This window comes from Centrocercus urophasianus, unplaced genomic scaffold (assembly GCF_019232065.1).
Source record: "Centrocercus urophasianus isolate 14NV4802_14NV808 unplaced genomic scaffold, USGS_Curo_1.0 seq_7, whole genome shotgun sequence".
In the NCBI taxonomy this organism is placed as follows: domain Eukaryota; kingdom Metazoa; phylum Chordata; class Aves; order Galliformes; family Phasianidae; genus Centrocercus; species Centrocercus urophasianus.
In genome coordinates this window covers 5,102,586-5,129,468 of record NW_024885310.1, presented here as the reverse complement: position 1 = coordinate 5,129,468, position 26,883 = coordinate 5,102,586, and the positions used below count along the sequence as shown (strand labels likewise).

General features: G+C 37.0%; 1 protein-coding gene across 6 annotated transcripts in view; it reads left to right on the top strand.

The window, feature by feature from the left end:
• The window catches only part of METTL15 (methyltransferase like 15), a 92,869-nt gene that overhangs the window by 15,130 nt on the left and 50,856 nt on the right, over positions 1-26,883 (top strand). For all 6 annotated transcript variants that reach the window (XM_042837226.1, XM_042837223.1, XM_042837224.1 and 3 more), the window contains exon 3: positions 23,300-23,436. In XM_042837226.1, coding sequence (XP_042693160.1) covers positions 23,300-23,436 — 137 coding nt within the window. The remainder of the gene's footprint in view (positions 1-23,299; positions 23,437-26,883) is intronic.

The following is a 26,883-nucleotide window of genomic DNA, read 5'->3' as shown; positions in this document are numbered from 1 at the left end:
GTTTATCTAAGAGCTGTGATGCTTCATGCAGTGTGCTTTGTCAAGAATTTGTATTGCAATGTTTCACAATTGTAAGGTTTTTGTTTGCTTGTTTTCTTTACAGAGAGTAACAGGTGCGTTTTACAACTTGATTCTAAATGGGAGTAAATCTTGTATCTGAGGGTGAAACTCTTGTTCTGTCTGAACAAGAGGATCCTGGCAGAGGATAACTAACAACTCATTTTTTGTGGTATTGAGAGGTTTTCCAGGTTTCGTCAGTTGTTTCTATATTTTTTTGTAATCCCTATGTAAACTGCTTTGCTGCAGGAACTGCTGGTTGCTAGCTCTAAGTTGAAATAAAGCAGAATTATAGATTGTTTTTAGCACAACTGTTGTTTTGCTGCTCAAGAATTTTCTACTGGCCTGCTAAAGTAGGCATAGTCAGAATGTGCTGTGTGAATAAGCAACTGTTTATTTTCTTTAGTTCTTGTCCAAGGCCACATGTCTTTATTTAGTGTTCACTATTCAAACGCTGTCTTGAATGCTGAATTTTGTTTTGCATCATGAATCACATCCTTACAACATCTGAGTTACTCATGGATAACTATTACATTTATCTTCATAGATATATTCATTCAATTCATTACTGAGAATTTATCTTTATAGCTGACCTTAAGGTAACAGTATTATTACTACTTTTTTTTAAAAGAAGTTAGTTATGGCTCCATTGGTATCAAAATTATGTATGAATCTTTGGGTGCCCAAGCAGGAATGCCTCTTCCTTCAAATTCAGCATTTGGTTTATTGCTTTGGAGTGACATCCACTTAGAGTAGTGAGTGCATAGCATGTCTGGGAAGCAGATCTAGAGCTTCCTTGGCAGCCAGGAGAAAGAGCCAGTGCTGTGACCTACCAGTATGCTATAGTGACTTCCTGAGCAGCATATGGGAACTGTGTGGCTGAGGTTCCAGTGCTCATCTGTAAACTGAGCGCATTTCTTACAGTATTGGTATTGCAATTTCCAGCATCGCTTAGCTTTTAGAAATAAAACCCAAAGCTGAAGGAGTTGATTCCTAAAGAGTTTGCTGGAAGAACCAGGCTGTCTAGGTCATGGTTGCATGAACAGGTGAATTGCCAGAGTGAGTTGCTGCTCCCCATGCATCTTTATCTCTTTGTGTTGCTGACAGCTTGGCAAGCCAGTTAAACACAGCTGCAGAAAGTATTACAGCTTTTTCTTTGGTGTTGCTTTCCTATGCTGTGCTGGTAAGGTAAATTGGCATATGGATGTCAGCACCAGTGCTGGGAGAAATGCACTAGAAGCAGGAAGACTTGTGTATGAGAACTTAATGTAGAACTTTTTCCTCTCTCCTCCAAGGATTAGCATCTGTGAAGCCATACCCTTAAGGCTCTTTGGTAGGTAGTTGTTCCAACTTAGCTTTTATTTTTAATTGCAGGTTTCTTGCTTGTGGCTTGACGCATTTCAGACTGCAGTACTTTGCCTGATGCTGACTGGTTATATGTTCTAGTTTCCTTTCTTGCTCTTCTGATTGGTTGTACAGCCATGGAATGATCTGATACCAAAACTGCTATTTTACCTGCTGTTGTTTTTCAGACGAATGAGAAGCTGATACAACCTGTAACAATTGGGCCAGTACAAAGATAGGATGAAGAATGCACAGCTGCAGCTAAAGATGGTTGTGAACAGCCTGGCATCTTGAGAAACAGTGCTGTGTTTGTTGGTCTAGGGCTTCTCAGCAAACTGCATGTATTGGTTCTCGACTTCTTATCCACACTTGCACAAACTGGTTGCTCCCTCTGTGGTGGACCTATCACAGTGTTGTCTGAGGGAGGAAGAGAAGCTGCCTTTCCTAAGATCCCGTGCTTAGCAGCTCTGACATCATAGCCCTAGCATTCAGAAGGAACGACAGACAGATAGGTCTTGCTTTTAAATCCAACTTATGTTTCGGGAGATGTACAAGAATAGCAATGGAATGGTCTTCCTCCCAGGATTACCTTCCTACTGATTTACCCTTTTTTATTCCAGAGCTGCAAAATATCTGTTCTGTGAAGTACAATGGCAGAATTCCTGTAGGAGTTTGAAAATCTGCAGTATCCTGTATTTCTCCCTCCAGGGAAATGTCTGAGAACTCACTTCCTCTCCCACCACCCAATGGCTTAAGAGCTTGCTGCTAATGTTGGAAAATTTCAGGCTCCAATTGTTAAGATTAGTTGGGACTTCCAGGTGGCAGAAAACAGGATCTTTCAATGAAAGATGATGGATATTTTATTAATAAGAAATAATGCTATCAGAGGAGCTTATAAAAAGGCAGATTGAAAATCTGCTGCTTCAGCTTCACACTACTCAAAGCATTACTTACATTTAGTTTTTTGAGCTGTTTATCCAAAATGGAATTATAACAGTACTTGTGAAATTCTTGCCTTGGTAAACCTATTGAACAGTTGTATCTGTACGTACTTTGGCAATCTAAATTTAAAACAAGGCTTTCTCTAAGAAGGTCAGTGAAAATATTTTTCTTTTGATCTTGCATCCTTGTGGATGCCTGTGTAGTTCTTCTGTAAGAGAAGTTTTACTGGATGAGTCAGTGCACTGAGTCATAGGCAGCATGAAGCCTGTAGTGCTCTAGACTAACTAATTGGTAACAGTCTCAAATTTAATTAAAGCACAGTTGTCAGCTCTGTTGCTGATTGACATCCCAGTAAAACAGTTTGTTTTTGGCAGCTTACATTAATTGTTCTGTTTGTGTGGTTTAGGATCCTCTTAATGTTGAATAGGTCTGCCATTGCTGTTATCTCTGTGCTTTTTGATTTCTATATTGCTCACTTTGAATTTTGTTTCTCATTAGGTAATGTTTTCAGTAATTATGCTCTTTATCATGCCTGGGACTTTACAGATGTGTGGAGTCCTTTGAGGATTTGTTTCTTAGAATTTTCGTCTTTAAGAACAGTCAAATTAGCACAGATGGAAATTTTTTCTCACTTCAACTCCCAAAATTTTGTAAGCGAGATAGAAAATTAAAACAAAAAAGTAGTAATTGGTGTTGACTTGCAGGTTACATGTTCAATTGTGATAGTTTTTACTTCTAACGTTCATTTGTACTTTGGTTTAATATAACAGATGACTTCTGTTTATCCCAGTGCATGTCATTTTCTCCAGACGATGATGTGATGATGGTTTCCAGTGACTGGAGGTATGGGGACAAATGGAGTCCCTTTTCTTCAGTTTCTTTGTGGGTGATTCTTTCTCTACCTCCTCAAGGAGCTTCAGGGGAAGAGTTGTGTTGGCAGAAAAGAGAGGATGTCTTGAAGCTGTATATCTTTTATTAAAGAAAAACGTTCAGGGTGTTGGGGGGAAAAATTGGGGCTTGATGGCATTTTTATTTTATTCCTAATTACTTCCACTGTTTTGTTTTTATAATCTTCTGGCTCTGTGAGTGACTCCTGGCTTCCCCAGCTGGGAACTGAGGAAGGAAAACTTCAATGACCTGTAATGCTCTGTGCAACTGAGTTTCTTACTTCTAAAGCCTTTGAGATAATGTTTCCATATGTGATATATACTGGAGCTTGGATGATGAAGAAATTTATTTCCAGAGACCAAATGAGGAGGTAGAAGATGTTTTGATTACCTATTAGATTTTTTTATCTTGACCAATTTCTCCTCTCTTTAATATGCTTAGAAGTAAAGATCTTTCCAAAGAAGAAATACATTGCTGATTCAGATCAGAAGTAACACTTCACCAGAAGTGCAGTTGTTGGGCACCAGCAGCAACAGGTGCTAATGGAAGTGTTACAGAAAGGTGCATTAAGAAATGCTAATTTATCCATCCTGCACCTTTAAGCTTCTGACAGTAGTTTAAGGATGGTCCTTGAGGGGGAGAAAAGAAAAAGGAAAAACTGTAGGTTGCATTTGTGTTGCATCCATTCTTGACTGACGTAGTCTTTTTCATCCACATTTGATCTCTTTTAAAAATGTGTTCAATTCTAGCCCTCTCCCTTCAGCATGATACCCATAGTTCCAATATTTGCATGAAAAGCACTTTCTTTTATTTCTTCTAACCTGATGCCTGATAATATCATCAGGTTCACTGAGCTCTTGTGTTTTGAGGTAAGTGAATCATACCATCTGCTCCAGCTGTATGAAAGCAATGTTAATAGTCCTCTGCAGAAAATAGTTGGAGGCTTTGGATGTTGTATTGGACTGGAGATGTGTGTCCTAAGGGACTCCTTTTCCTCCTTTCCTGTCTTGTCCTCGTCTAAGCACAGTTTCATGTGAAGCAGCAGTGACTGAAGGTTTTTTTCTGGTCTCTCCTAAAATGGTCATAATGCTAATTCTGAAATTTGCTGGTTTTTTAATGTGATTTTTTTGTTTGTTTCTTTTTATGAATTTCCCTCACATCATCTTTCTCTAAGGAATGCAAGGCTTACTTGTAGAACGTCTTAGGTTGGAAGGGACCTTAAAGGGAATGTTGCTGCTATGGGCAGAGTTGCTAACCACTAGATCAGGCTGCCCATCCAGCCTGACCTTGGATGTGTCCAGGCTTGGGACATCCATATCTTCTCTGGGCAGCCTGTACCAGTGCCTGCCATCTAATCCATATTTTCTGTTTTTCAGTTAAAGCCTTTCTCCCTTGTCCTGTCAATACCAAACTGTGTTACTGTGTTTTTTTTTTAAAAAAAAAAAAAACTAATAAAAAAAAAAAACTGGTCTCCCTCCTGTTTATCCCTTTAAATGCTGGAAGGCTATGATGAGGTCTCCCCACAGCCATCTTCAAGCTGGACAAGCCCAGCTCTCTAACCTTTCTTCATAGGAGAGTTGCTCCAGTCTTTTGATAATTTTTGTGCCCCTCTTCTGGGACCCACTCCAACAACTCCACATTATTCTTGTGTTGAGGGCCCCAAGCCTAGATGGAGAACTGTGGTGGGGGCCTCAAGAGGGCAGATCAGAGGAGGAGAGTCAGCTCCCTTTTCCTGCTCTCCAGTCCTCTTGATGCAGCCCAGGATACCATTGTTCTTCCAGGCTACCATTGCACACTGCTGGCTCCTGTCAGCCTTTCATCTACCAGTATCCCCAGGTGGTTCTCCCAGTCTGTAGACATATCTGGATTGCCCACATCCAAGTGCAGCACCTCGCTCTTGGCCTTGTTGAAGCTCATGCTCTAGATGGCATCCCTTCCTTCTGTCATACCAATTGCACCACTCAGCTTATTATAGTCTGCAAACTTGTTGATGCTGCACTCGATCCCACAGTTTACGTCATTGGTAAAGATGCTTAAGAGCCCCTGTCCCAAGATGGACACCTAGGGAACACTACTTGTCAGCAGCTCCCATTTGGACACAATCCTCTGCCTATGATCACCCAACCAATTCCTTATCCACTGAATAGTCCAGTCTTAAATCCATTTCCACATCTTTATCAAGTTCATGTCTAATGGGAGTGATGTTTTTCCCCTTTTCCAGTCATCAGTGATTTCACCTAATGGTCATGAGTTTTGGAATATGAGGAAGAGTGGCTTGATATCTGATGCAAGTCATTCTCAGCCTTCTTCCTTTTTAAGGGATTTCCTCCTGCATTTGTTTCTTTTCTTTCTTTACCTTGATTTTTATCTAGCTCCATTCGTCCTCCTGTAGCAATTCTTGCTCCACTACTTGTATGCTTATTCTCTGTTGAAGTATATACTGGCTTGGTTTTGATTGTTAAAAACACAGTATGTTTTTAAAAGGAATTTTTAATAGGTTTATACTTTTTTTAACATTAAACTATCTTAAATATGTCAGTGTCTGAAGACACGTCTTGAATATAGTCACCAAGTTATTTATTCTAGGAACTCAGAATAAACTTAAAATTAAGGCAAACTGCAGGATACTGGAAAAGATCTCTTTAAATTTGTGAGAAACACTGAAGATCTAAAGCAAAGCTTCTACCTCCTTACAGTCACTGAAGAGAAAAAACTTCTGGGGGCACCCGGTTTCTAAATAGAACGATATCAGATAAGTTTTCCACTTCATCTTAACTTTTCTTGTTTCTTGTAGAAGACCCTGGTAAAGGTTTCTGTTCTGAACTCTTAAAACTCTGATTTTTAAATTCAGTAATTTAGTGACTGCCATAACCTGTTTTGTACCTTATCAGTGGTAGTAGCATGTTCAGAGATGAAGTTATGTGATGTGATGGCAGTAAATGGCTTCTTTTTGAAGATAGCCAACACTATGTGAGCAGCAATGCACTATGTAGTTTCAACTGGTGATAGTTTCCTATTCCTGTTTTGTACAAACAATCTTTACACAGAAATACCCATGTTTTTGGTTTCTAGTTTCTTGGACTTTGTGCTAAGCTATTGCTGGTCAAACTCAGTCTTTTCAAAACTGGTACACTGAAGATGAATAAATCAGACTTCTGACTGGTTAATGGGGCTTTTGCGTCTCAGTACAAAAGTCCAGAGCATCCTACCAGTGGTAGGAATTTCATTTTCTCTGCAGAGGGGAAATAATTGAGAATATTTTCATATACTGTTCAATAAATGTTTTTCTGTTGAAGACATTGTGTGCTACAGAACACAAGCAAGTAATTAATGGTGACAGGTGTCTTTTACCTCTATAATTTCATGTAGTATTTCAGTGAAATACTTGTGGATTGTTTTCTGCATTCACTGAGGTTTTCCATGTTACTGCCAATGGTTTTGCCTTGCTATGGTTATCTTGTACTAAAATTACCCAAGTTCTTTAAGATTACATAGTTTTTCTAGTCAGGTTTGGAAAAAATGATCCTTAAATGACATCAGAAACACTATTCTTGAAGTACATGTTAATCTCTTGTCTGCTGGTAGAGAATAACTGGAGAATTAAGATATAATTTCAGCAAACGTTATGCAAGAGTTCTCTCTTGTTGCTCGATACGGTCAGGTCAAGCACAAATAAGTGCTCAGAGCATGTTAGAGCTGGCATTTAGAAAATCTGAAGATGAAGTTTAACACCTACGGAGGCATGAAACAAACAAGTAAGGTACCAATTGTAGAGTAATTTCAGAGGCTGTAGTAATATAACAAACAGTTCAATAAGGAGAACTGGAAACATGCTCTTAGCCCAGTGATCTTTATGGCTTTGTAAAGAGCTCTCCTGACTGACTTTAAAATGTCTTTATTTTCCTCTCAGCAAGTCAGATTGTTTGCAGTAGGTTGTAATAATATATTAAAATAAATGCTGTAAGTATAAGAGTGGAATGCTAGGCACAAATTATCAAAATCAACTATCCGGTTATTATGGTGAGCATTAAAAACTTGTTAAAACAGTGATTCTTATCACCATGAATGTATGTCCATCATGTAATTGGGTTTGAGTTATGAGTTACCATCCCAACCTAAATTTTTCAAATGTTTCTATGATATTTTTGATGAAATACACTTTAGATAAAAGTGTATAAATGATAAGTGATGGTTTTGGTCAGACACTACAATACTGTTCTATGAAGCTCCCAGGTTTAAGCATTGTAACTGAGATGCCAAGCATCAGACACGTGTGAGAACATGCCATCCTCAAATGCGTATGCATCTGTCATGCTTGAAAAATTATTTCCTCTGGAAATTGCTTCCATCCTGCTTAGTGAGGTTGTAGAGTGAAAGCGAATGGATGTGGATATGCTCAGTTGATTTAGCAAGTTGGATTACACTGGTACACTGACTTTCCTTAAAAATAAATTTTCATTAGTTTAGCTCTACTTGGCTCTGAGCAGCTAGGCACAAATATAAGCTCTATTTCTGAATGCAGAATGAATTCTTGTGTGTGACTTCTGGGAAATAACTGATTGCCTCCAATCATGGGCTCGTATTCTTCTGTTTACATCAATAAACATGAAAATAGGTTTTTTTTGTTGTCTGTTTTTTCACTTTTGCAAGTACAGGAGTCTCCTCTGCAATGCTAACGACATATGTGGCATTCATGGAACAAATGGTACTTGAGCTTTGCTTTCAGAAGCAACTATTAAATCTTACCTGTGAAAACTACTGCATTTTCTTGGCTGAGTTTAAATGTGAATGCTAGAAGAGCAGAAAGGCTAGATGTAATGTTCCTTTTACAACAGCTTTACTTGGTAAACGCCCTACAGTTTATTAATTGGTGATATTCAATAAATTCTTGAGCTGACAAGTTTTGTTGTAAATACCTGTTAAATCTGATGCTTTCAAAACCTGAATCTTACTCATATTTTATCTTGGTGGTTGTTACCAGTTTTTTTTTCTTCCATTTTTTTCTTTGTGATGCCACATCCACTCCTCTTATAACATGCTACTACAGGTAGGACTTTCCTCATAAACAGAGCTTCTTGCCAGGATGTGAAGTATGCTGCCTCTTCTTTGCAGCTCTTGGCAAGAACTTGCAATAATATCTGTTGGAATGTGATAGTATTGGTTGAAATGCAAGCAATTAGTTCAACAACTCTGATGTAAAATACAGTTTATGTTGCGCTTAATGTGCTTGTTTATTCTTTTTGTAATTAACATCTGCAAATTTTTTTTGGAAAATAAAAACAGTAACACAAAGCCAGGTTTGCCTGGCTTAGTCATGACACTGCATGCTGTGATCCCTAGCATTGTGTGCTATCTTAAAATACCTCAGCAATACAAGTAAGGATGCTTTTTGCCTCAGTGGTGATTACTCAGAACACAAATTATGGACGCATGTTATTTTTCAGTGACTGATGTCAAACGCTGCAAGCAGGTTAAGCAGTCTTTAATGACAGTAGTTGCACGTTGCCAGTTAAGTCTTTTATTCATACTGAACTAGCTGCAGAGGTGCAACAAGAGACTGGAAGTTCCTGGTGTTCGACTGTATGATTTGAAGAATGCAGTCGGTGCCTTCATTAATCAATGGATTGCATGAAAACTGTATTTATACTTGGTTTTTAAGCTTGTTGTTTTTGCCAGTGCTGCACGATAAGATTTTTCTCGGGGTCTCTGTTGTGTTTTGATTGCTGTATTAATGAAGTAAAGAGTATTAAAGTAAATAATAAGTCATACTAGTCTCGCTAGGAATTTGAACTCATATTTGTGGTAGGAAATTAATCTGGTTTTAATTGCCCATGAGTCTGAAGTATGTTCCTTTTTGTAAAGCTGATCTCACATAAATATAAATCAGTAGCTGGCTGTTCTTTAATTATGTATTACAGTATTGTACCTGCATACTCTATGAGAATGTGAGCATCTCAAGTTACGGTGTATTGGAGGTCATTAAATCTTCCCTGCTTTATGAAGTTTAGTAGCAGTACACTTCTAATTACTGAAAAATGCATGTTTGTGCTGCTTGTTTTAGAGTGGCTATGTTTAGCTACAGAAAGGCACTCACTCCCTTTGTAAGTAACTCCATAGGGATTTTGACAGCACGGAGAACAATTCTCATAAAGCACTTGCCAAAAAAATCACAAAAGTATTTTTAGAAAACTGTCATTGCAAATAATTCTGAGATGTTCTAGTGTAAAATCAGAAAGCTTATCATAATTACTGGATAATATTTTTTGTGTTTCAGAAATATGTAGCTGTATGCTACTATGATCCAAAAAAAAAAAAATACTGTGTTAATATAATGTAAAGATCATTGATCTAAGTTGTATTCTCAGTAGCAGCCTGTTTTCTTCCCTCACTGCTTTACACTTAACTTTCTGTTGTGCTTTAACCTGGCAGGTAACTAAGCACCAATGTTTGCTCCCTCCCTTCCTAGTAGGATGGGGAGAGAATAATAAAAAAAAGAACTCGTGGGATGAGATGAAGCTATTTACCAATGCAGAAAAAACAAGTATAATAGTAATGACTACATATATATCTGAATGTATGTAACAAGTGATACACAAGCAACTGCTTATCGCTCACTGACCGATGCCCTGCTAGCCCCTAGTAAGCGGGAGAGAGCCATTTCCTTCAAAACTCTCCATTTGTGGGATATGATACAGTATGGAATATCCTTTTGGCCAGTGGAAGTCCACTGTCCTGATTCTGTTACCTCCCATTTCCTTGGCCTCTTCCCTGAAAATTTCTTTGTGCAACACTGCTTAGCAGCAACCATAAACATCTGTGTATTATCAGCATTGTTTTTGTCCTAGAACCAAAACATGGCATCATACTAAATGCTTTGAAGAAATAATTTCGTCTCAGCTGAAACTAAGACCCTTATTTCCTCTTCAGCTACAGGTTATTTCCTCCTCAGGTTATTTATGCTAAAAATGCTGTAAAAACTATGGAAAGGATGTTGGGGCCAAGAGACTTTCAGAATATACCTTTTGTTTTCTTTAGGTTGTCAGCTGTTAGTCTTAAGTGTACAAAACCTTACTACTTTTTAGCGATCACTGTAGGATACTACAAGGATAAAATAATATTTGTGCTCTTGATGCCATACTGCAAATATGATATAAGGTAGGAATTCGAGTTTCTTTCTGAAATGTATCATAAGCAAGGCTGATGGTTGAGTTGGTGGAATCTGACTTCTGGTGGTGTTCTAACTCTGCTCTAAAGAGAGTATCAGTGCTTTCTGTGACTTCTTCAAATAACTCAAACGTGCTGTGGTCAACCAACAATAAAAAAAAAAAGTATGCAAAAAATATTTCACTGTCATAGCATACTGAAACTTTCAATAAGTCACACTATTAGCTGACATAATTAGCATCCAGTGCAAAAATGGAGGGCATCAACCAGTGTCAGGGGAGACCAGAAATCCATTAGGGCATAAAAGTCTACAGCAAACTTCTATTGCTGAAGACAGCCCATGCACAATGCATCCTCTACACTGGTCTAGAACATCCCTTTTTATAACCCTTAATCTATCTCCTTGCAGTCTGAGGTGGACATTGTCAACTCAGTGTTCAACAAGCCTTCTGAGAGCAAATGCTCTTTGTTAGGTTCACTTGAACTGGTTGCAATAAGGGTACACATGTGTTGCACAGATCCTCAAAAACTGCTTCTAACGATCTGTTTGACTCATTAACCCAGCCATGCAGAAATATAAAGGGATCTCCATGCTCTGTTGTAGTGTAGTACTGAACTGTGAGTATCCTGTTCAGGAAGCAAGAAGTCAGCAGCTGTGGCCTTTTCAGGGCCATACTGAATACACACAGTTCTTGAGCACGGCTTGTTTGAGACAAGAGATGGGTAACAGAGGAGCTGGAGGACAGCGTTGTTGCTGTTAAGGTGCCTGCTGAGTAAGTAATATAACAAATAGCTTGACTTTGCTTGACCAGCTGTATAATTCTTTAACAAAGGAAGAGGACTAGCTATAGAGTATATAACATTTCATTTGCAAGTTAGCTGAGCTTCGGTATCCTGAGGAGCAGAGTTAATTGTGACTCATTGATTTCCTTCCTCCCGATTCTCCCCTGCTCCTCAATTCTGTGTGTATGTGTGTGCATTTTAAAAATTAAAAGCACCCTAGGGAACTTGGAATTTTGAGTGCATGAAATCAGTGAAAATCAGAAAAAGAAAGGATCAGGGTAGCAGCACAAACCATGTAGTCTTTCCAGAATGCATACTTCGACAAAGACTTGAATTTCATGACAACACTGTTCAGAGAGTTTCAGTAGGCGCTGCATGTTTGCAACTTAGCTGTTGACTTGATACTCTAATGTGGTGGATTTGTCTGTACAGGGAGTATATGGGATAATGGTGGTTCTGTTGTTGGGTTTTTTCCCTTCTAAACTGTACGAACAGAACCTTTTGTGTTGAAAACAATGCTTCATGTAGTTTGGCAGCTAACCTTTTGTTAGAAGTGACAAATGTGGTGCAACTTTAGGTTTCTGCTTATGGAAATTAAGGCCCTCATCTTTGGGTGTTGAGTGTTAGAAGGCTTTTTTGATGTACTTAGATATGACTTCTGAAGGATAAAATTTAACGTTAGCTCAGAGAGGGAGAGAAATTATCTTTAAGTTGATTCTTGGTGAAATTGTTAACAATCTCATTTCGTGAATAATGTTAAAAACAAATAGCAGATCACGCTCGCTCAGATCACTGCTTTTTTGACTTCCTCTTATAGAAAACATCTATTTGAAGGGAGTTTGAAATGATAGTTTGTTTTGAAATACCCGTTACTTAATCAGGGAATGATATATGAAATAATAATAATACTGAATGAAATAATAAGAGGAAGAATAAGAATTGTAGTGCAGTTGAATTGGTAGCTGTGCACAATTCATGATCTAATATTAAAACTTCAACCAAAGGTGAGTGAATAAATAATTTATTTCTGAGGCATTTATTTGCTTGAGAATACCTTGGTGATATTTTGACAGTAACTGAGGTATAGTACAATCAAATGGGTATGTATCTATATTAAGCTATTTGAATAGTGAAGTTTAACAGAAGGTCTGCTACCAATAATTATTATTTATAGTGCCACAAAGCTACATAACTATTATTTAATGATACGAGAACATCTGTGAGATTTGTACATGCTATAAGTTTTCAAGCATGTTACTCCAAACAGAGTTGTAAATTGAGTCCAGCCGTGAACTTCAGTTGACAGGGAAAAGACTCCATATGTCTTTCAGATGAAAAATGATCCTACTTCCATTAGTCTCTTTTTAAGTAGATTGTTTATTTCAATAGTAAAATGTTCTAAAGTCAGCACCAACGTTTTGGATTGTTTTGTGTAATTGAGCTGGTGTAAATGACTCTGCCCCCACACGTGACAAATAGATGTGCAAAAGCACCACAATCAATATATATGTATTTCCTTTTGTAAATATCAGTTTAAATAAGTTTTAAAAGAAATATATTTAATTTTTACGCGAGTGTTTTAATAAGTGATTAAGAGAAGTAGTTTAGCAAATTTGAGGTTCTCTAATTTTTTGCACATATTGATCATCATACCTTGTTCAGGCCCGATTGTAGGAATAAATTAAAATGCAAAATGATACCTGAAATAAACTCTAGAAAGAGATGTGAAGTTGCTTCTTTGTTGCCACTGATAATCTTACACCTTAATAGTGCCTTGTAAATTATTCAGATTTAAAGTTCATCTTCTGGTATTTATTTCCATTTTCTTCACTGCCGTTCATCAGGCACACTAAGAAAAGACAGCCCTAAACTTCATTCTGTTTTTCTGTTATATTGGTCATAGAAACGATCTGTCAAAACCAGTCTGACAGATGTTGACATCTTGCATCAGAAGCGATGAGTTGCACAGCAAGGATTTTCTACATATTCATCAAATAGCATCTTTTTAAGGCTCTTGTTTAAAGTTCTCCTGTACTTTATAGAAAATAACTTTAAGAATACTTAAGAGAAAGGTCACAGCCCGTATAGGGGGGAAAAAAGGGGAACTGATGATTGGCCAATTCAAAATACAAAACATTTGAGATTTTTTTTGTGGTTGGAAGGTAGGTGCTGCAAGAAAGGCACATGTTGAATACATGCTTGATAAATGTTTTAGGGAAGATGGCTGCTTTTCAGCAATGTAGAAAAAAAAAAATACAAATGAGAATACAGAAATACTATGCCTGGCTTGCATTTTGAATTACAGCAGTCAGGATATCCAAACAATGTTTCTAACATGGTTGTTTTTTGAAAACGGTGTTACTGTGTGCACTGCCATAATTTGATTAAAATCAGCAGTTTGTGGAAATACTTATAACACACTTGAACTGAATGTGCTTAGGTGGTGACCTGGAGAAAGAGGGTAGGAATACACAGCATACATTATCCTGGTAATGAACAGTTTCAGCTGTTAAGGTTCAGATCTGATACTGGTGTGAGAGGAGGAAGGAAAACAAAACAACAAGAAAGAACCAAACCAACCAAAAACTTCTCTTCTAAAATGCCTTGCTCTACAGAACAGCATTTCTCCCATTTCCCAATTTTCTTACATAAACACGCAGAATTGAACCCAATGTTGTCTCAGAACAATTGTATTTTCTGTTGATTAAAAATCACATTCTGTGTGGTTTGGGCAGTGTGGGAATACTTCAAATCTCGTTGGTCCCAGAAATAGCCTGTTTCACATGAAACTAACCTCTCACCATGTTAAGGGCCTGTGAACTCATAGTGCTCTATGCTACGTGGTGGTTCAGCTTCTGCTGGGTGAATTAATTCTCTATGCAGTGAATAATGTATGTACATGTTAAAGTATGTACGTGTCCATGAGAGAAAAGTGTTCACTTCAATTTTTGGGCATGGTTGCAAATTAATTTCGACAGGATACATTATTTGTTCTTTATTGACTCAGAAGGCTAGTTTTATTCTAATAATTTTATGTAAAATTATCAAACTGCATTTCTTTAATTGTTTGTGCCCATTTCTAGGAAAGGCAATCTATCTGTGAAGGTTGTCTAAAATTGATGCATGTATTCTGTGCGTAAAACTGAGCATTGACTGGGTGTGGAGGGAGTCATAATGCTTTTTTCCTGTCATTATGTTTCTGCTTGTTGCAATGCAAGAAGTTTGTTTCAAGTATGGTAGGTTGCATATATATATATATATATGTATATATATATATATGTATATATATATATGTATATATATATATGTATATATATGTATGTGTATATATATATGTATATGTTCTGAAGATGTTTCTTGATCAAGTTGGGCAGTTGCCTTAATTTACGGCAATATATAAATACCCATAAATTCCTGGTTTTCTGAGGTGCGTGATAGTCATATGTTGTGAAGCATTTAGGTGACACAAAAATGAACCAGAATTGAAGAAAATCCTCTACAGTTTGAATGCTTGTTTGTTTTTTTTTTTTTTCATGGTATCTGAAAGAATGTATCAATAGGTGTTTAAAAAGGCCTGAAATGCTTGATCCGTAATTCCAGAAAGTATTGGATTTTAAAGCAAAAGAGCCTTTTCTCTCATGTTCTGAAATATTGACCAGATACACTTTGGAACTGGCAGTGTATGCCCATTCAGTGAAGCTTTGATTGATCTTCAGTTAGAATTCAGAAAATGGTTTGGAATGGGCTGAGCCACATACATACATTTTTCTCAACAGCTGTTACTTTTAGCTTGGAAGAAGGAAATTACAAATCAGAACGGTTCTAAAATTAGTATATTTAAATTGTTTTATTCAACAGTGCCATTTTTAAAAAATAGTTCTTACTTCTGCTATTAGAAGTGTGTATATGTATATGTATTTATACATGAGCCTGCGTTAGCTGTCCCATTGCAGACAGGGCACTTGTTTTCACTCCCAGAGATTCCCTTCCATTCTTTGTGCCTACCAATCTTGAGACTTGTACCAATTCTGTGTAAATAGAGGCTGGATGTTCAGAGCTGTCATTCAGGAAGTCCCCCTTCTAAAAGCAGTTAGCAACAGTCTTCTGCCAGAAGTCCATTGAGGACCTTGCACAATCTCAGTCCAGCCTTGCAGTCTGTGTCAGCTCTCCATCCTTTTCCTCAGGATGATTAAGTTCTATTTTGTGCTGTGCTAGAGCAGAATCCTTACTTTTAGAGGCTTGGAAAGAAATATAATCAAGTTTGGATACATTTTTTCCTTTCTTCTAGGCATCGTTTTAATTTTCTTTCCATGTTCATTGCAACTACTGGTTAAGTGAGATTGGTATCGACAAAGATCAGGACTGAGAAGCAGTTTACAATTTTGAGTTGAATTTGTTGAGGTAGATGTTGAGATTTGTGGAAAGAAAGGGAAAAGAAGCAATTAATGAACTGTTTTCCCACTGTGAACCTATGCCTAAACAACAGTCCATGTGTTTTATATCAACTCTAGCATTTTTTCCAGATTTTTTTTTTAGTGTTCTTACCTTAACTCATGGCTTTGCAGTAATTATTTGTAAAAAGAAAAAGTCATCAAAACATGTAACTGATCAGCTGTTACTGCTGGTGAAAGACACATCCTTGTAGAATTCCTTATCACTTTCCTCTTTAACTCAGATTTCTACTTACATCTGTATGAAGTAGTTCTTGTATCCTAAGAGTTATTAAAGCTGTAAGCTGAAGTAAAATCAAGGTGTTTGAACAAGAGGTCGGATATATTTGTGCTTTAATGTGCTTAGAGTTGATATTTGAAAAATAAAACAGAGTGGAAAACAACTTGTGTTGTGACAATGAACAATTTCTATTGTGAGTAACAAGGAAACTCAGACAAGAAGTTTAGAGAACATGACTCATCACAGAAACACCGGGAGAATGAAGAAGCAAAGATGTCTTGCAGTGTGTTGGTGATTTTGTTTATAATAAAACTTTCCTTGGGATTGTTTTTCCCACAAAAAGTGCTTACTTAGATGCCTACCAATGGTGTCTGGCAAGATGATAATAAATTACGTATTCGTTAGCAGTAACAAGCATCTCAGTTTAAAATGCAAGCTTGACCTTTTTCATTCATTTCAAATGCAGAGGCTGTATTATTGTAGCAAATGCTGGCTTGACCCCATTCAGAGAGATGGGTGGAAGCCAATATGAGTGTTGTGACCCAGTCGTGAGTGATTTGGAACATGCTGGTGAACAGTAGCTGCCTTACCAGACAGCTGTGTCGCTGTATTCTTCAGGTAACAGTTCCTTCTTGTGAACTTTTTTTTTTTTTTTTTTTTTTTAGAATACTCAGTGTCCCATATTTCAAGAAAAAGTATTGGATTTTGACATTTGATGTGTCAACTGCCTGAAGGTCTGCCTTCATTTTGCTTGTCTTTCTTCAGCCAATAAATGCCAGACATTTTCATTTCATCTGAAAAGTCAGGTAGTGTAACATGGATGCTAGGTACTTCAATTCAAACAAGTTGGTACTCTGGTATTTTTTGTGGTATCTGCTTGTTTCAAGCCTGTAAAAAGTGGAGAGAGTGTAATTTATTTCCAGACCAAATGTGTTAAGCACTGAAAAGATGCTTATTTGGTGATTGTTAATATTCTGGAAATATGGAGTGTGGTGAGTGAGGGACTGTTTTGGCTGTGGCTGTGATCTCAGCTGTGGCAGTAGGAATTGTGGATCTACTTCCCTTCTTTACCTTCCAAAGTAAACTTATTTGATTCTAATTTATTGCTTGAGAAGCTCAATTTTGAGTGGAAAGCCCTCCAGCAGACACATTTCACTGCTAAAATATTATATTCATATATAATATTGACACAGTACTGGGAAAGCGTATATTGTTTCTAAGTTATTTTTTCTTTTCCTCATATTTTAAACCTTGCGTTCATTTTGTTTTCTGTTCTGAAAAGGGCTGAAAATTCTTTCTGAACATTCTTGGCTTGGTTTTTTTGCACTTCAGGAAGCACATTCTTCCTGTTATAACAGGATAACACACACTGGGGGCAGAGAGTATGGTCTTTATTGGTAGAGGATGGAAAAATAGTAGATAAACAGGAATAGGGGTTAAAGAAAAAGTATTATGCAGTGCATGTTCATTCTTTTGGGAATAATGGGCTTCTAGCTTTTAGAAAAATTCACGTATCTGTTGGAGAAGGTCTTATTCGTACCAGTTAATAATTTTTAGTATCACTCCTTGTCCATCAAGTTGAGACCAGATTTGTCTGGGCTGAGAGGCAAATGGCTGGTCTGTCATGTAGTCAATGGAAAGGAGAGAGGCCACTGATGAAGAACTCCTGGGACAGAAACCTGCTTGGTGTGGTATTTCAGAAACCAAGAAATCACAGATCAGAAGTTACAAGCTTTCTCACCAGTTCCAGTATTTTGTATATTTTTAAGGTAGTTTCAATTTATGAATGCCACATTTGAGTTTAAATTTCCTATTTTTTTTTTCCAGTCTCCTTTTGTTTTATCATACAGGTAATTGCTACTGGGTATAGTGGAGTAAATTTTACTTGATGAAAGACATAATCATAAGTGGAGTTGCAGATGAATTCGGTCGTAGTGAAATGAAGTGCTTCAAAGATATTTATTAGGAGATAACTTGGCAGTGAGAAGTCTTGTATTAAAAAAAAAAAAAAGGAAGATGAACTTCTTGTATCTGTATAGCTATCTTAGAGCCAGCTAGTTGTAAAATGAGGGCTATAAAGTTTTTGTTTGGTGCTATCTGTATGTTGCTGAAAAGCCAAATCGTTTCCAAAATGTACAGTCAAAACCGATTATGAAATTCCCAAAGGGAGCTCTGATGGGGCTATCATAACTTAACAATGGAGTGGTGAGTCACTGCAGGAATTCATCTAATAAACTTTCCTTGTATTTATATGGCCATGAGAGTAAAACTGTATTTGATTAAAAACTACTAGACGAGAGGGGGAGAGGAGATGAAAAAAGAAGCATCTTGCTTCTGTTTCAGGCATAAAAAATGAATGAAGTATATATATTATACTGCTTTATATATAGATGACATGAAAATATAGCACAGGCAGTGACTTCAAATCTGATCAGTCTCCAAAGTAGTTGTGTAGTTGTGTTAGCAATAAAAGCAATTCAATAGGCAATCTTAATGTGGTTATTATTTTTTTTTTTAGGTTTCAGATGCAAAATGTTGCCAGATTATGAGGCATCCATATTAGGTTCTAGCTTTCCATTGTAGATATATGTACCTCCACTTTTCCAAGACTATCCATAGAAGGTCTAGAAGTCTAGAAGACCTTTTTTTTTTTTCTTTTTTTTTTTACCTCAACATTATGTTAGGATGTACTTAATTTAGCCTTAGAAGATCAGCTAGGATGCCAAGAATGCCTGCTCCTACTCCATCAATGCTGGTGATGCGGTGTTTTATTTAGTACCATGTCCTGCAGTCACTTCTACTTGAATCAGAGCTGTAGCCTCTTTTGTGTTGAGATCCCAGTTTAAAGATCTTGTTACAGGTGTCAGCAGTTGCTTAAAAGTTTGGTCTTTTTTTATTTTTTTGAAGAGCAATATAGTTTAGTGAGCCCATGTTCATTCACAGTGAATGCTTGCGTGAATTCTTAACTGAAGCTTTTAGATGCTGTCACTGTATTGAAAGTGTGTCATTTGTGCCATGGTACAATGATCCTTAACTTTTCTTTCGTCTGCCAGTATGAATTTTTTGCTTCTGTATAAGATCTCTATGGATTGTTAATATTCAGCATGCACAAGGGGTTTACCAAGCTACAAGTTAATCAGATTTTAAATTAGTGAAAGCAGAGGCACGTGTTTGTGAGGAGAGGTGAGATTGTTAAACAGAATAACAGATAAGTGTTCTTAACTGACATGAGGCACACAGTCTTCATAAATTCCTTTGGAAGGTGTAAAAAAAAAAAAAAAAAAAAAAAAAGCAGTGTTAAAAGCAGCATCTGAATATTGTTTAGATAACCAAATTGTCTGGATATATAGTTATATAAAAAAAAAACCCTACCTCTAACTTCATAAGTTCTGATATTCAAACTTTATAAAACAGTGGACATAGTGAGACTTATTAGTGAGAGAGAAGAAGCAAGAGGTCAAATCTGTGCAGCATGTCCTAGAGTACACCAAAGAATAACTCAGTGTTTGGAAAATGAACAAGTAATAAACAAGTTGATAAGCCTGTCAGTGAAAAAAGACTATGTTCTAGAACTTCACATTACTTGTAACTTTGTTCCAGACTTCTTATGGAACACATGAATAGCTACTTACTTCTACCTCTTCCTATGCCTTCCTTGACTCTGGCTGACATTGCAAGTTTGCTTCAGGAAAGACGTTGCTTAAGTTTCAAAAAACTCAAGTGGCACATTTGTAGCTTATGATATCAAATATGAGCATTTAGTTGCTTTTTTTTTTTAAAAAAACAACAACAAATAAAACCCAACAACCACCAAAAAACCAACCCAGATGATGTTACTGACTTTTTTTTTGTTTAAGAAGAATTATGACATAAATTGGGTTGTTTTTAATGCCCTCCAAAGTGACGCTGTAGGCTGTTGTATCCATCTATTTTAGGTTGCATAATCTCATGCGAGACATCTGCAAGCAATAGACAAGGTGATTGTAATGTGATAGAGGTACAGTGCAAAAAATCCACAACAAATGGACTCTTTGAGAAAGAGATGCTCCCTGAAGCTGATTGATAGCGACTGAGCAATATTTTTAGTAGCCTGGAATTGGTGTATGTAAATATTTTCAAAAGCTAGCTAAGTTCTTCTAGTTATGATTTAAAAAAAAAAAAATCCCATTTTTCTTTTTCAGTTTTGTGAATGCCTAAATAGATTATGGAATCACTTTTATGGTAGGGGTATTACGTCCTTGCTCCTTGGTGTTTTGCTCAAAGACGTGATGCTATTGCTCTTGCTTCACCAACAGAGGCATGCTCAACGCAAGTTGAATGCTGCTGGCGTTTTTTAGTGTGCAAAGACTTCAGGAACTGAGCATACAATGGCAGTTGTAATCCTTATTCACAGGTAAGGAGGTAGAATCAGGTTAAGACTAAATAGTGCTGAACTGGGTCTGTCTTCATGAGGTTTCTTTTCACAACTTCTTTGGGTGCTTCTGGAGAAGGACTTGTTAGAGTTCAGAGTTTTTGAGTGAATCTCAAGTGCCTCAACCACTAGACTGTAAAGTGTGTGCAGTTAGAGCTTGAAGGGCTATTCACTTCTAGTCATTAGCTCCTTTAATTTTGAGCAATCAAATCAAATGCTGGGGTTTTTCTTAAATGATTGACTTTTAAGAAGGCAAATCTTTGCTCTCTGAACTTTGTCTTAGTTGTCCCAAAGAAAGCATGCAGTACTGTACAGTATCAGAGGGAAAATAATAAATTAAGGTGATTTTTTAGATAAGAAATGTCTGAATTTTTGTGATCCGATTTTTTTTTTTTTTCCAAGTCCAGCTGACTAGAATAATGATGTGGTAGCATTTTAGCAGTCTGTAAAGTCTTTTTTGTCCCGATAGCTTTTTATCACAACTGCGGATGCAATTTATTAGCTGTTCTTAATTTCATAAATAGTCAGTTTTATTGTTATGAAATTTCTATAAAGATCAAGGCATTTCCTTAAAGCTTTTTATTCCAAAAGCTGTTTTTAGAAAACATAAATAAAAGTTGGTTTTTTTTTTTGTTTGTTTGTTTTTTTCCAATTCTGGTCTCCATTGCCTTTGAATTTCCCATTTTATTCCAAGGGCCCATTTCCCATTTTATTCCTCAATTGAATCTCCTTTGTAATTTTTCCCTTAAAAGATACTTTGGGATGGGTAATACTTGAAAGCATTGTTCAGATGAATTCTGTGTAGTTTGATTTTCTTCATAAGCGGTTTTTAAAAACTTTCATATAAAAAAAAATAATTGGAGATTAAAAAGAAGTCTGTAATTCACATTGGAGGATATGAAGAATCTGTTCTTTTTGGTTTAGCTTGCATGGAGTCTAATTTCTGTCCCTATGTCAGCAGCAGAGATCAGTTAAGTCAACTGAGAGGAGAGAGTTGTGGGAATTCAGAGATGCCGAAACCAGGAAAGATAGCTTTTCAGTCTCACGTTTACTTGGGTTAAAATATACTGGTATTAAACAATAACTTTTTTGTCCCTAAACTCTAGTATGTTATTCCTAGACTGTAGAATTATTCAATTTTATTCAAAATGAAAGCATAGTCATGCAACCCCTGAAAGTGAAGAGGTAGCTATTTCTGTCGACAAAGTAGCTCTTGACTTCCGAGCAGTTAAGTACCACAGTTGTCAGCCAGAAGGAGTATGGCCTGCAGGGCAGCTGCTAAAAACAGAGCTGCTGTTTTATATATACAAAAGACAAAACACCATTAAATTTTAGCTCGCTTGCTTGTATTGCTCTAGGATTTATTGGCCCAGCCTGCCTTGCTCTGAGGTGGCTGACCATGTCTTAGAAGAGCATCAGGAGCAAAGCTGCCTGGTCAGCCTAGTGGTCAAATGGACCCTGACTGAAGAAACCTCTCTGGAGTGGAGTCTACAGAAGATATATAGCAGTCTCCCTTCTGTGCAGGCAAATGGTTTTCCCAAGTGTCCTCTTGGGTGAATGTGGCTGAGTTAGTCAGTCCTTTGAAGTTAGTTTATTTCTGCATGAGGTTTGATAGTATGAGATAGAAAGTCTTCTGTTGCTGGTTTTTTTTTTTTTTCTTTCCTTTGGTGAAGTTTTGATCGTGGGAATATGAAATGTGTGATCCTACCTGGGACTTTGGGGTTATGAGAGTCTGGTTCCAGGAACTGCACTGTTCATTCTTCCTTAATTTGCACTGAATTCATACCTGTGTCTGGTTTAGTCTGAGAGAATTCAGAATTCCTTGATTGTCTTCAACTTCAGTAACAGAAGATCGCGTCTGGTGTTACTGAAAATTTTCATTTGTATACTGAAAGAAAAAGAATATGATGTATGTATGGGATAGTAGACATTCCTCAGAAGCACAGAAATTGATGTTGTTTATCAAATGGTACAACTTTAAGCCCTCAGAGTAAGTCACATCTGACAACTGAAACATGCTTGCAGTTAAGGTAGGTATCCCTTATTATTCTGTATTTGCTATTAGGTGATGTCTTGGTAATCTAGAAACATACCCCAGTACTCTCACACTGAGCCTGAAATCAATACTACTGTCTTCAAAACTTACATTTTTTGCAGTAGTTAAGTTAGTCCCAGTTATAAAATGTGTTCCTGCACTGCCATCACACTTTGATCTGTGGTGTAAAACTGCGATATTGTCATTCTTAATACTTATACATCAATCCATCAGCCTTCCTTTTAGATGGTCTTACAAAGCAGATGGTACTGACGACTTCATATAGCCCTACATCTTAAATATCTTCGTATGGCTCAATACAAGTTGAATCAAGCAGTGAAACAAGCAGCTTTCCTTTAATTCAGAATGAATCTACGACTGACTGGACCAAATGATGGTTCTTTTATGGATAGGGGGTCCAAAGTCATCCAAACGTTTATTCTGAAGTGATTTTATATTTTGTGCAGAATTGCAAATATAATGGAATCACCAAGGTTGGAAAATATATCCATGATTATCCAGTCCAACTGTCCACCTACCACTAATGCTTCCCCCTAAACCATGTCCCTTAGTACAACATGTAAACATTTCTTGAACGCCTCCAGAGGCAGTGACTCAGTCACCTCCCTGGCAGCCTTTTCCAGGGCTCCATTTTAGGCTTAGTTCTCTTTTGATGTTTTCAGCAGTGACTTGGATGCAGGACAGGGAGCGAAGGGCAGCGCTGAGCTCTGCTCTGTGGTGACAGCAACAGGACCCGAGGGAATGGCACAGAGCTGTCAGGAGGTGGCCCAGTGGGGGTTAGGAAGAGAGCAGTGGGTATGGCGCCGAGCTGCCAGAGTTCAAGTGTTTAGGCATCACTGTCAGATGTAGGGTTTGAGCTTGGGTAGTTCTGCCTGGAGCAAGGGATTGGACTCAGTATTCTTGCAGGTCCCTTTCAGTTCAGGATTTTCTTTCCATCTGTTATGGTTTGCTATGAGGTAATGGTGTTCTCTTCTGTATTTCAGCGTTTCCTTGATATGACGTTTGGAGCCGGAGGTCATAGTACAGCTCTTCTAGAGAAAGCCAGCAACATTACAATATATGCACTGGACAGGGACCCCATGGCTTACAAAATAGCTCAGCAGCTTTCAGAATCTTACCCGTAAGTTGCCTTTTCCTGACTTAAATATGGTTGATGCTGTGTTACTACCTACACAGTTCTAAGTTTTCATAATTTTTATGTACACTTTGCAATGCCTTTATGTAGGCATTACATTGTATACTGTATATACCTAATAAAAGAGATGCAGTTCAGTTCATTTGTGAATGTTTGCATGCAAGTCTTCTTAAGGTTTTTGTACTAAAATGCATATTTTGTACTCTGAAAATTTTAAGCATGTTTCTAGTAGCCAATTTTAAATACATAATTTGTTTCAAAAGAACCAGTGCTCTGCCTCCTTTCAGATTATCCTCATAGCAAAGTCTTGCTAAAATAAATACTTTCTGGTAAATATCTCACAAAAAAAAAAAAAGGAATAATGTAAATTAAGTATGGATCAGTGAATATTTTTCTTCAGGAAAAATTTTAATTTGGTATTATGTCTGTCTTATTGACTTCAGATACTACTGAACTATTTAATAAGCTACTGTTTCTTTGTGCAGATCATTTACCTCACACTTCAATTTTATTGTTAAGTAGTACTGAATTTGTGAAATGATCAGAGGCTAAATGCTAACTTCTAAGGGCTGTTTTGTTATATACAAATCTCTTGTTTCTTTATTTTGTTCAAGAAACAACACAGAGCATGAATATGTTTGTGTACAGGTATGCAGCATGCAGAGATGAATGTACTTTTCATCAAGAGCTAGGTGTTGTTTACATTTCACCAGGAAATGAAAACATGTAGATAGAAAATTAAATAATATAGAAGAACTAAATCTAAAGTTTAGGGAAGGAAAGGAGAGGATGCTTACTGGTGTGCTGAAAACTTAGAAGTATTTATTTCAAAAGAATTTTCCTTATGTAGAAGGAAATCTTTCCAATATGTAGTGAAATTAAAGCAGTGGGTAAAGAAACACTTGGTTGTTAATCATATTCTAGGACAGACAGCAATGCTATTCAAGCAGTGCAGCAGGTATTCCTCACCTTTTCCAAAAGAAGCTGGTTTCACTGCATTCCTTTCTTCATGTGTCATTGTTAGAGGTCTTGGAGAAATTGAAGGATTTAAGCTAATCTTGCATCTAAAACTGTTCAGAAACATCTACACAATCATATAATATTAAACAGTCCTCTTGACTTACTGTGTTCTTGGAAGTCAAGTATCCTGTGCAAACCTGGTGAGAAGGAAATTTATTTTCCAGATAGATCAGGATATTTTACAAGTGCTGGTTGTTGTTCTGCCAATGATTGGCACTGTTCATTTTCTATTTGCAGGATTCACTCTATTCCATATATTATTGCAGTTGACATAACTTACTGTGGCAATATAATTAAGTAGTTCTTTGAGTTCCTGCTTTTATATGTGAACTTGTATAAACCTGGTCACTTGGGCTCCAGACATAATGTTATCCACCTTCAGAGATGCAAGTTATCCTTAGAAGGAAGTGGACTCTTAAGGGAATGTTAAACTGTTGTTGAAGTCCTAATGACTGCAAGATGACTCCATGCCACTTGAATGTGTGCTATTAGACAGGGCTATGTTCTTACATGTTTTCCATCAGCTTTCATTTTTCCCACTGGAAAGAAGAGGTGGGTCATTTTTCAAAATGTAAATACATCTTTCTTATGATAGCTGTCAAATAAGTTAGCCCTCTTAAGATAGAGAAGGTTCATATCTGGAATGTGTTCTTATTATTTATTTGCTTTCCCTGGGACATCAGTTGTGTAATGAGTTAAAAGGGAACAGGAGTGATAAGTATATTATTAACAAATAAAAGTCTGTTAAGGTCTGCTTACAAATTGGTTGGAAGCATGTTACAAGATTTAGTGCTTTCATAAATCAATTTTCTTTTGTTACTCATACAATTAAAAAAATTCAACCTTTTAATATTTTCTGGATTGTGTTAGAAACAGATAAAATTCTTCTGAGAGGATTAATTGAAATCTTTGTTGGCACCAATGACCAAGGAATACATCCAGCTGAAATCTTTATCTGTTCAGGTTTACTGTCAATTAATACAGTTCCCTCATTTGGTTCACCAGGCAGGCACAGAAATAGCTGTGCTATCAAAAAAAAAAATGTTAATAAGTGCATGCAGCTGCAAGCAGAGGGAAATATAGGGCTGTCCCTTTTATAAGAAGCACAAGCATGGATGTAACAGAAGCCCTGCAGTGCAGAAGTATAAACTTCTACGTTGTTTAATTTGGGGTTGTTTTTAAGCTCTGTTTAATGTCACTGTTTTGGGAGAGGTTATTTGACTTACTAAAGTGCTTCACTTTCTTAGGAGATGACAGCTTAAGAGGAAAAAAAAAGGCTGTTATGCAACTGTAACTGGTAAAATCAGGTTTTCACTATGTCAGAAATTGAGTGCATTGGACAAATTGAAAGTCATACATCAACCAAATTTTCTGCTGCCATTTTGTTTGTACTTAAACCAGAACGTCATACTTGTTTCATCATTTAATTGAGGATGTTAATATATTCCAGTGTAACAACTGCACTGTTGGTCTTCAGTCTTGTGGCTTTTGCAACAATGCATCATACCGTAAAGAAACTATAAATATTCAGAGTTATCAGTTGTTACTAACTCTGGCTAGGCAACATCACAAATCTTGGTCGAATCTCTCCTTTTTTTTTTTTTTTTTCTTAATATGCTTCATTTTCTGTCATTTATTTGCAAAATTATTGAAATTCAAATTGCAGAAATATGCCCACAGATATGGTTGGAAGAATTAACTATCCCTAAATTAGGGGATTTTTCTAATTCATAACTAATAAATGAAGTCCTTGTACTTTGCTGAAAGGCAGTAAAAGTGGTAAGTCACGGACTCAGAATACTGGAAAAATATATTTGATGTTTGTATTTTAAATGCATCTCTGCTTCTTGGTAGTGATTTTGTCATAATTCAAATCCAATGAGGGTAGATTTCCCACTGCAATAGTTGCATTCATTTACCTTCTCTGTTTATTTTTTCTTTTGTTTTTTTTTAAGCATGCAGTGCTGCTTTAATAAGGAGAAAATAGGTCAGGGCCTGTTAGATATTCAGTGTGTGGGTGGGAATCCTTCGACGTTCTTTCTGGGGAAGCCTCTAACTTGGGAATTGCTGCTGAGAATCCAGGAGAACAAGATAAAATTTAGCCAGTACAGTGTATACTATGAGTAAACCCTTTCACACCCACTGAAGGGGAGAGGTTAGAGAGGTGACTGAAATCTAGCAATTAACCAATATCATTACAAGCTTTCAACTATGAGAAACCTATGCAGAAAAGACAATATGTTCTTTGTAAGAAATCATGCCCCCCAAGGTAGAGGCAGATCATATACAATTCCTTATATAATGAAGCTATAGTACATTTTCATAGAACCATAGAATCACAAGGTTGGGAAGGGCCCACAAGATCATCCAACCATCTTCCCACCACCACTGCTACCACAAGCACTAAACTGT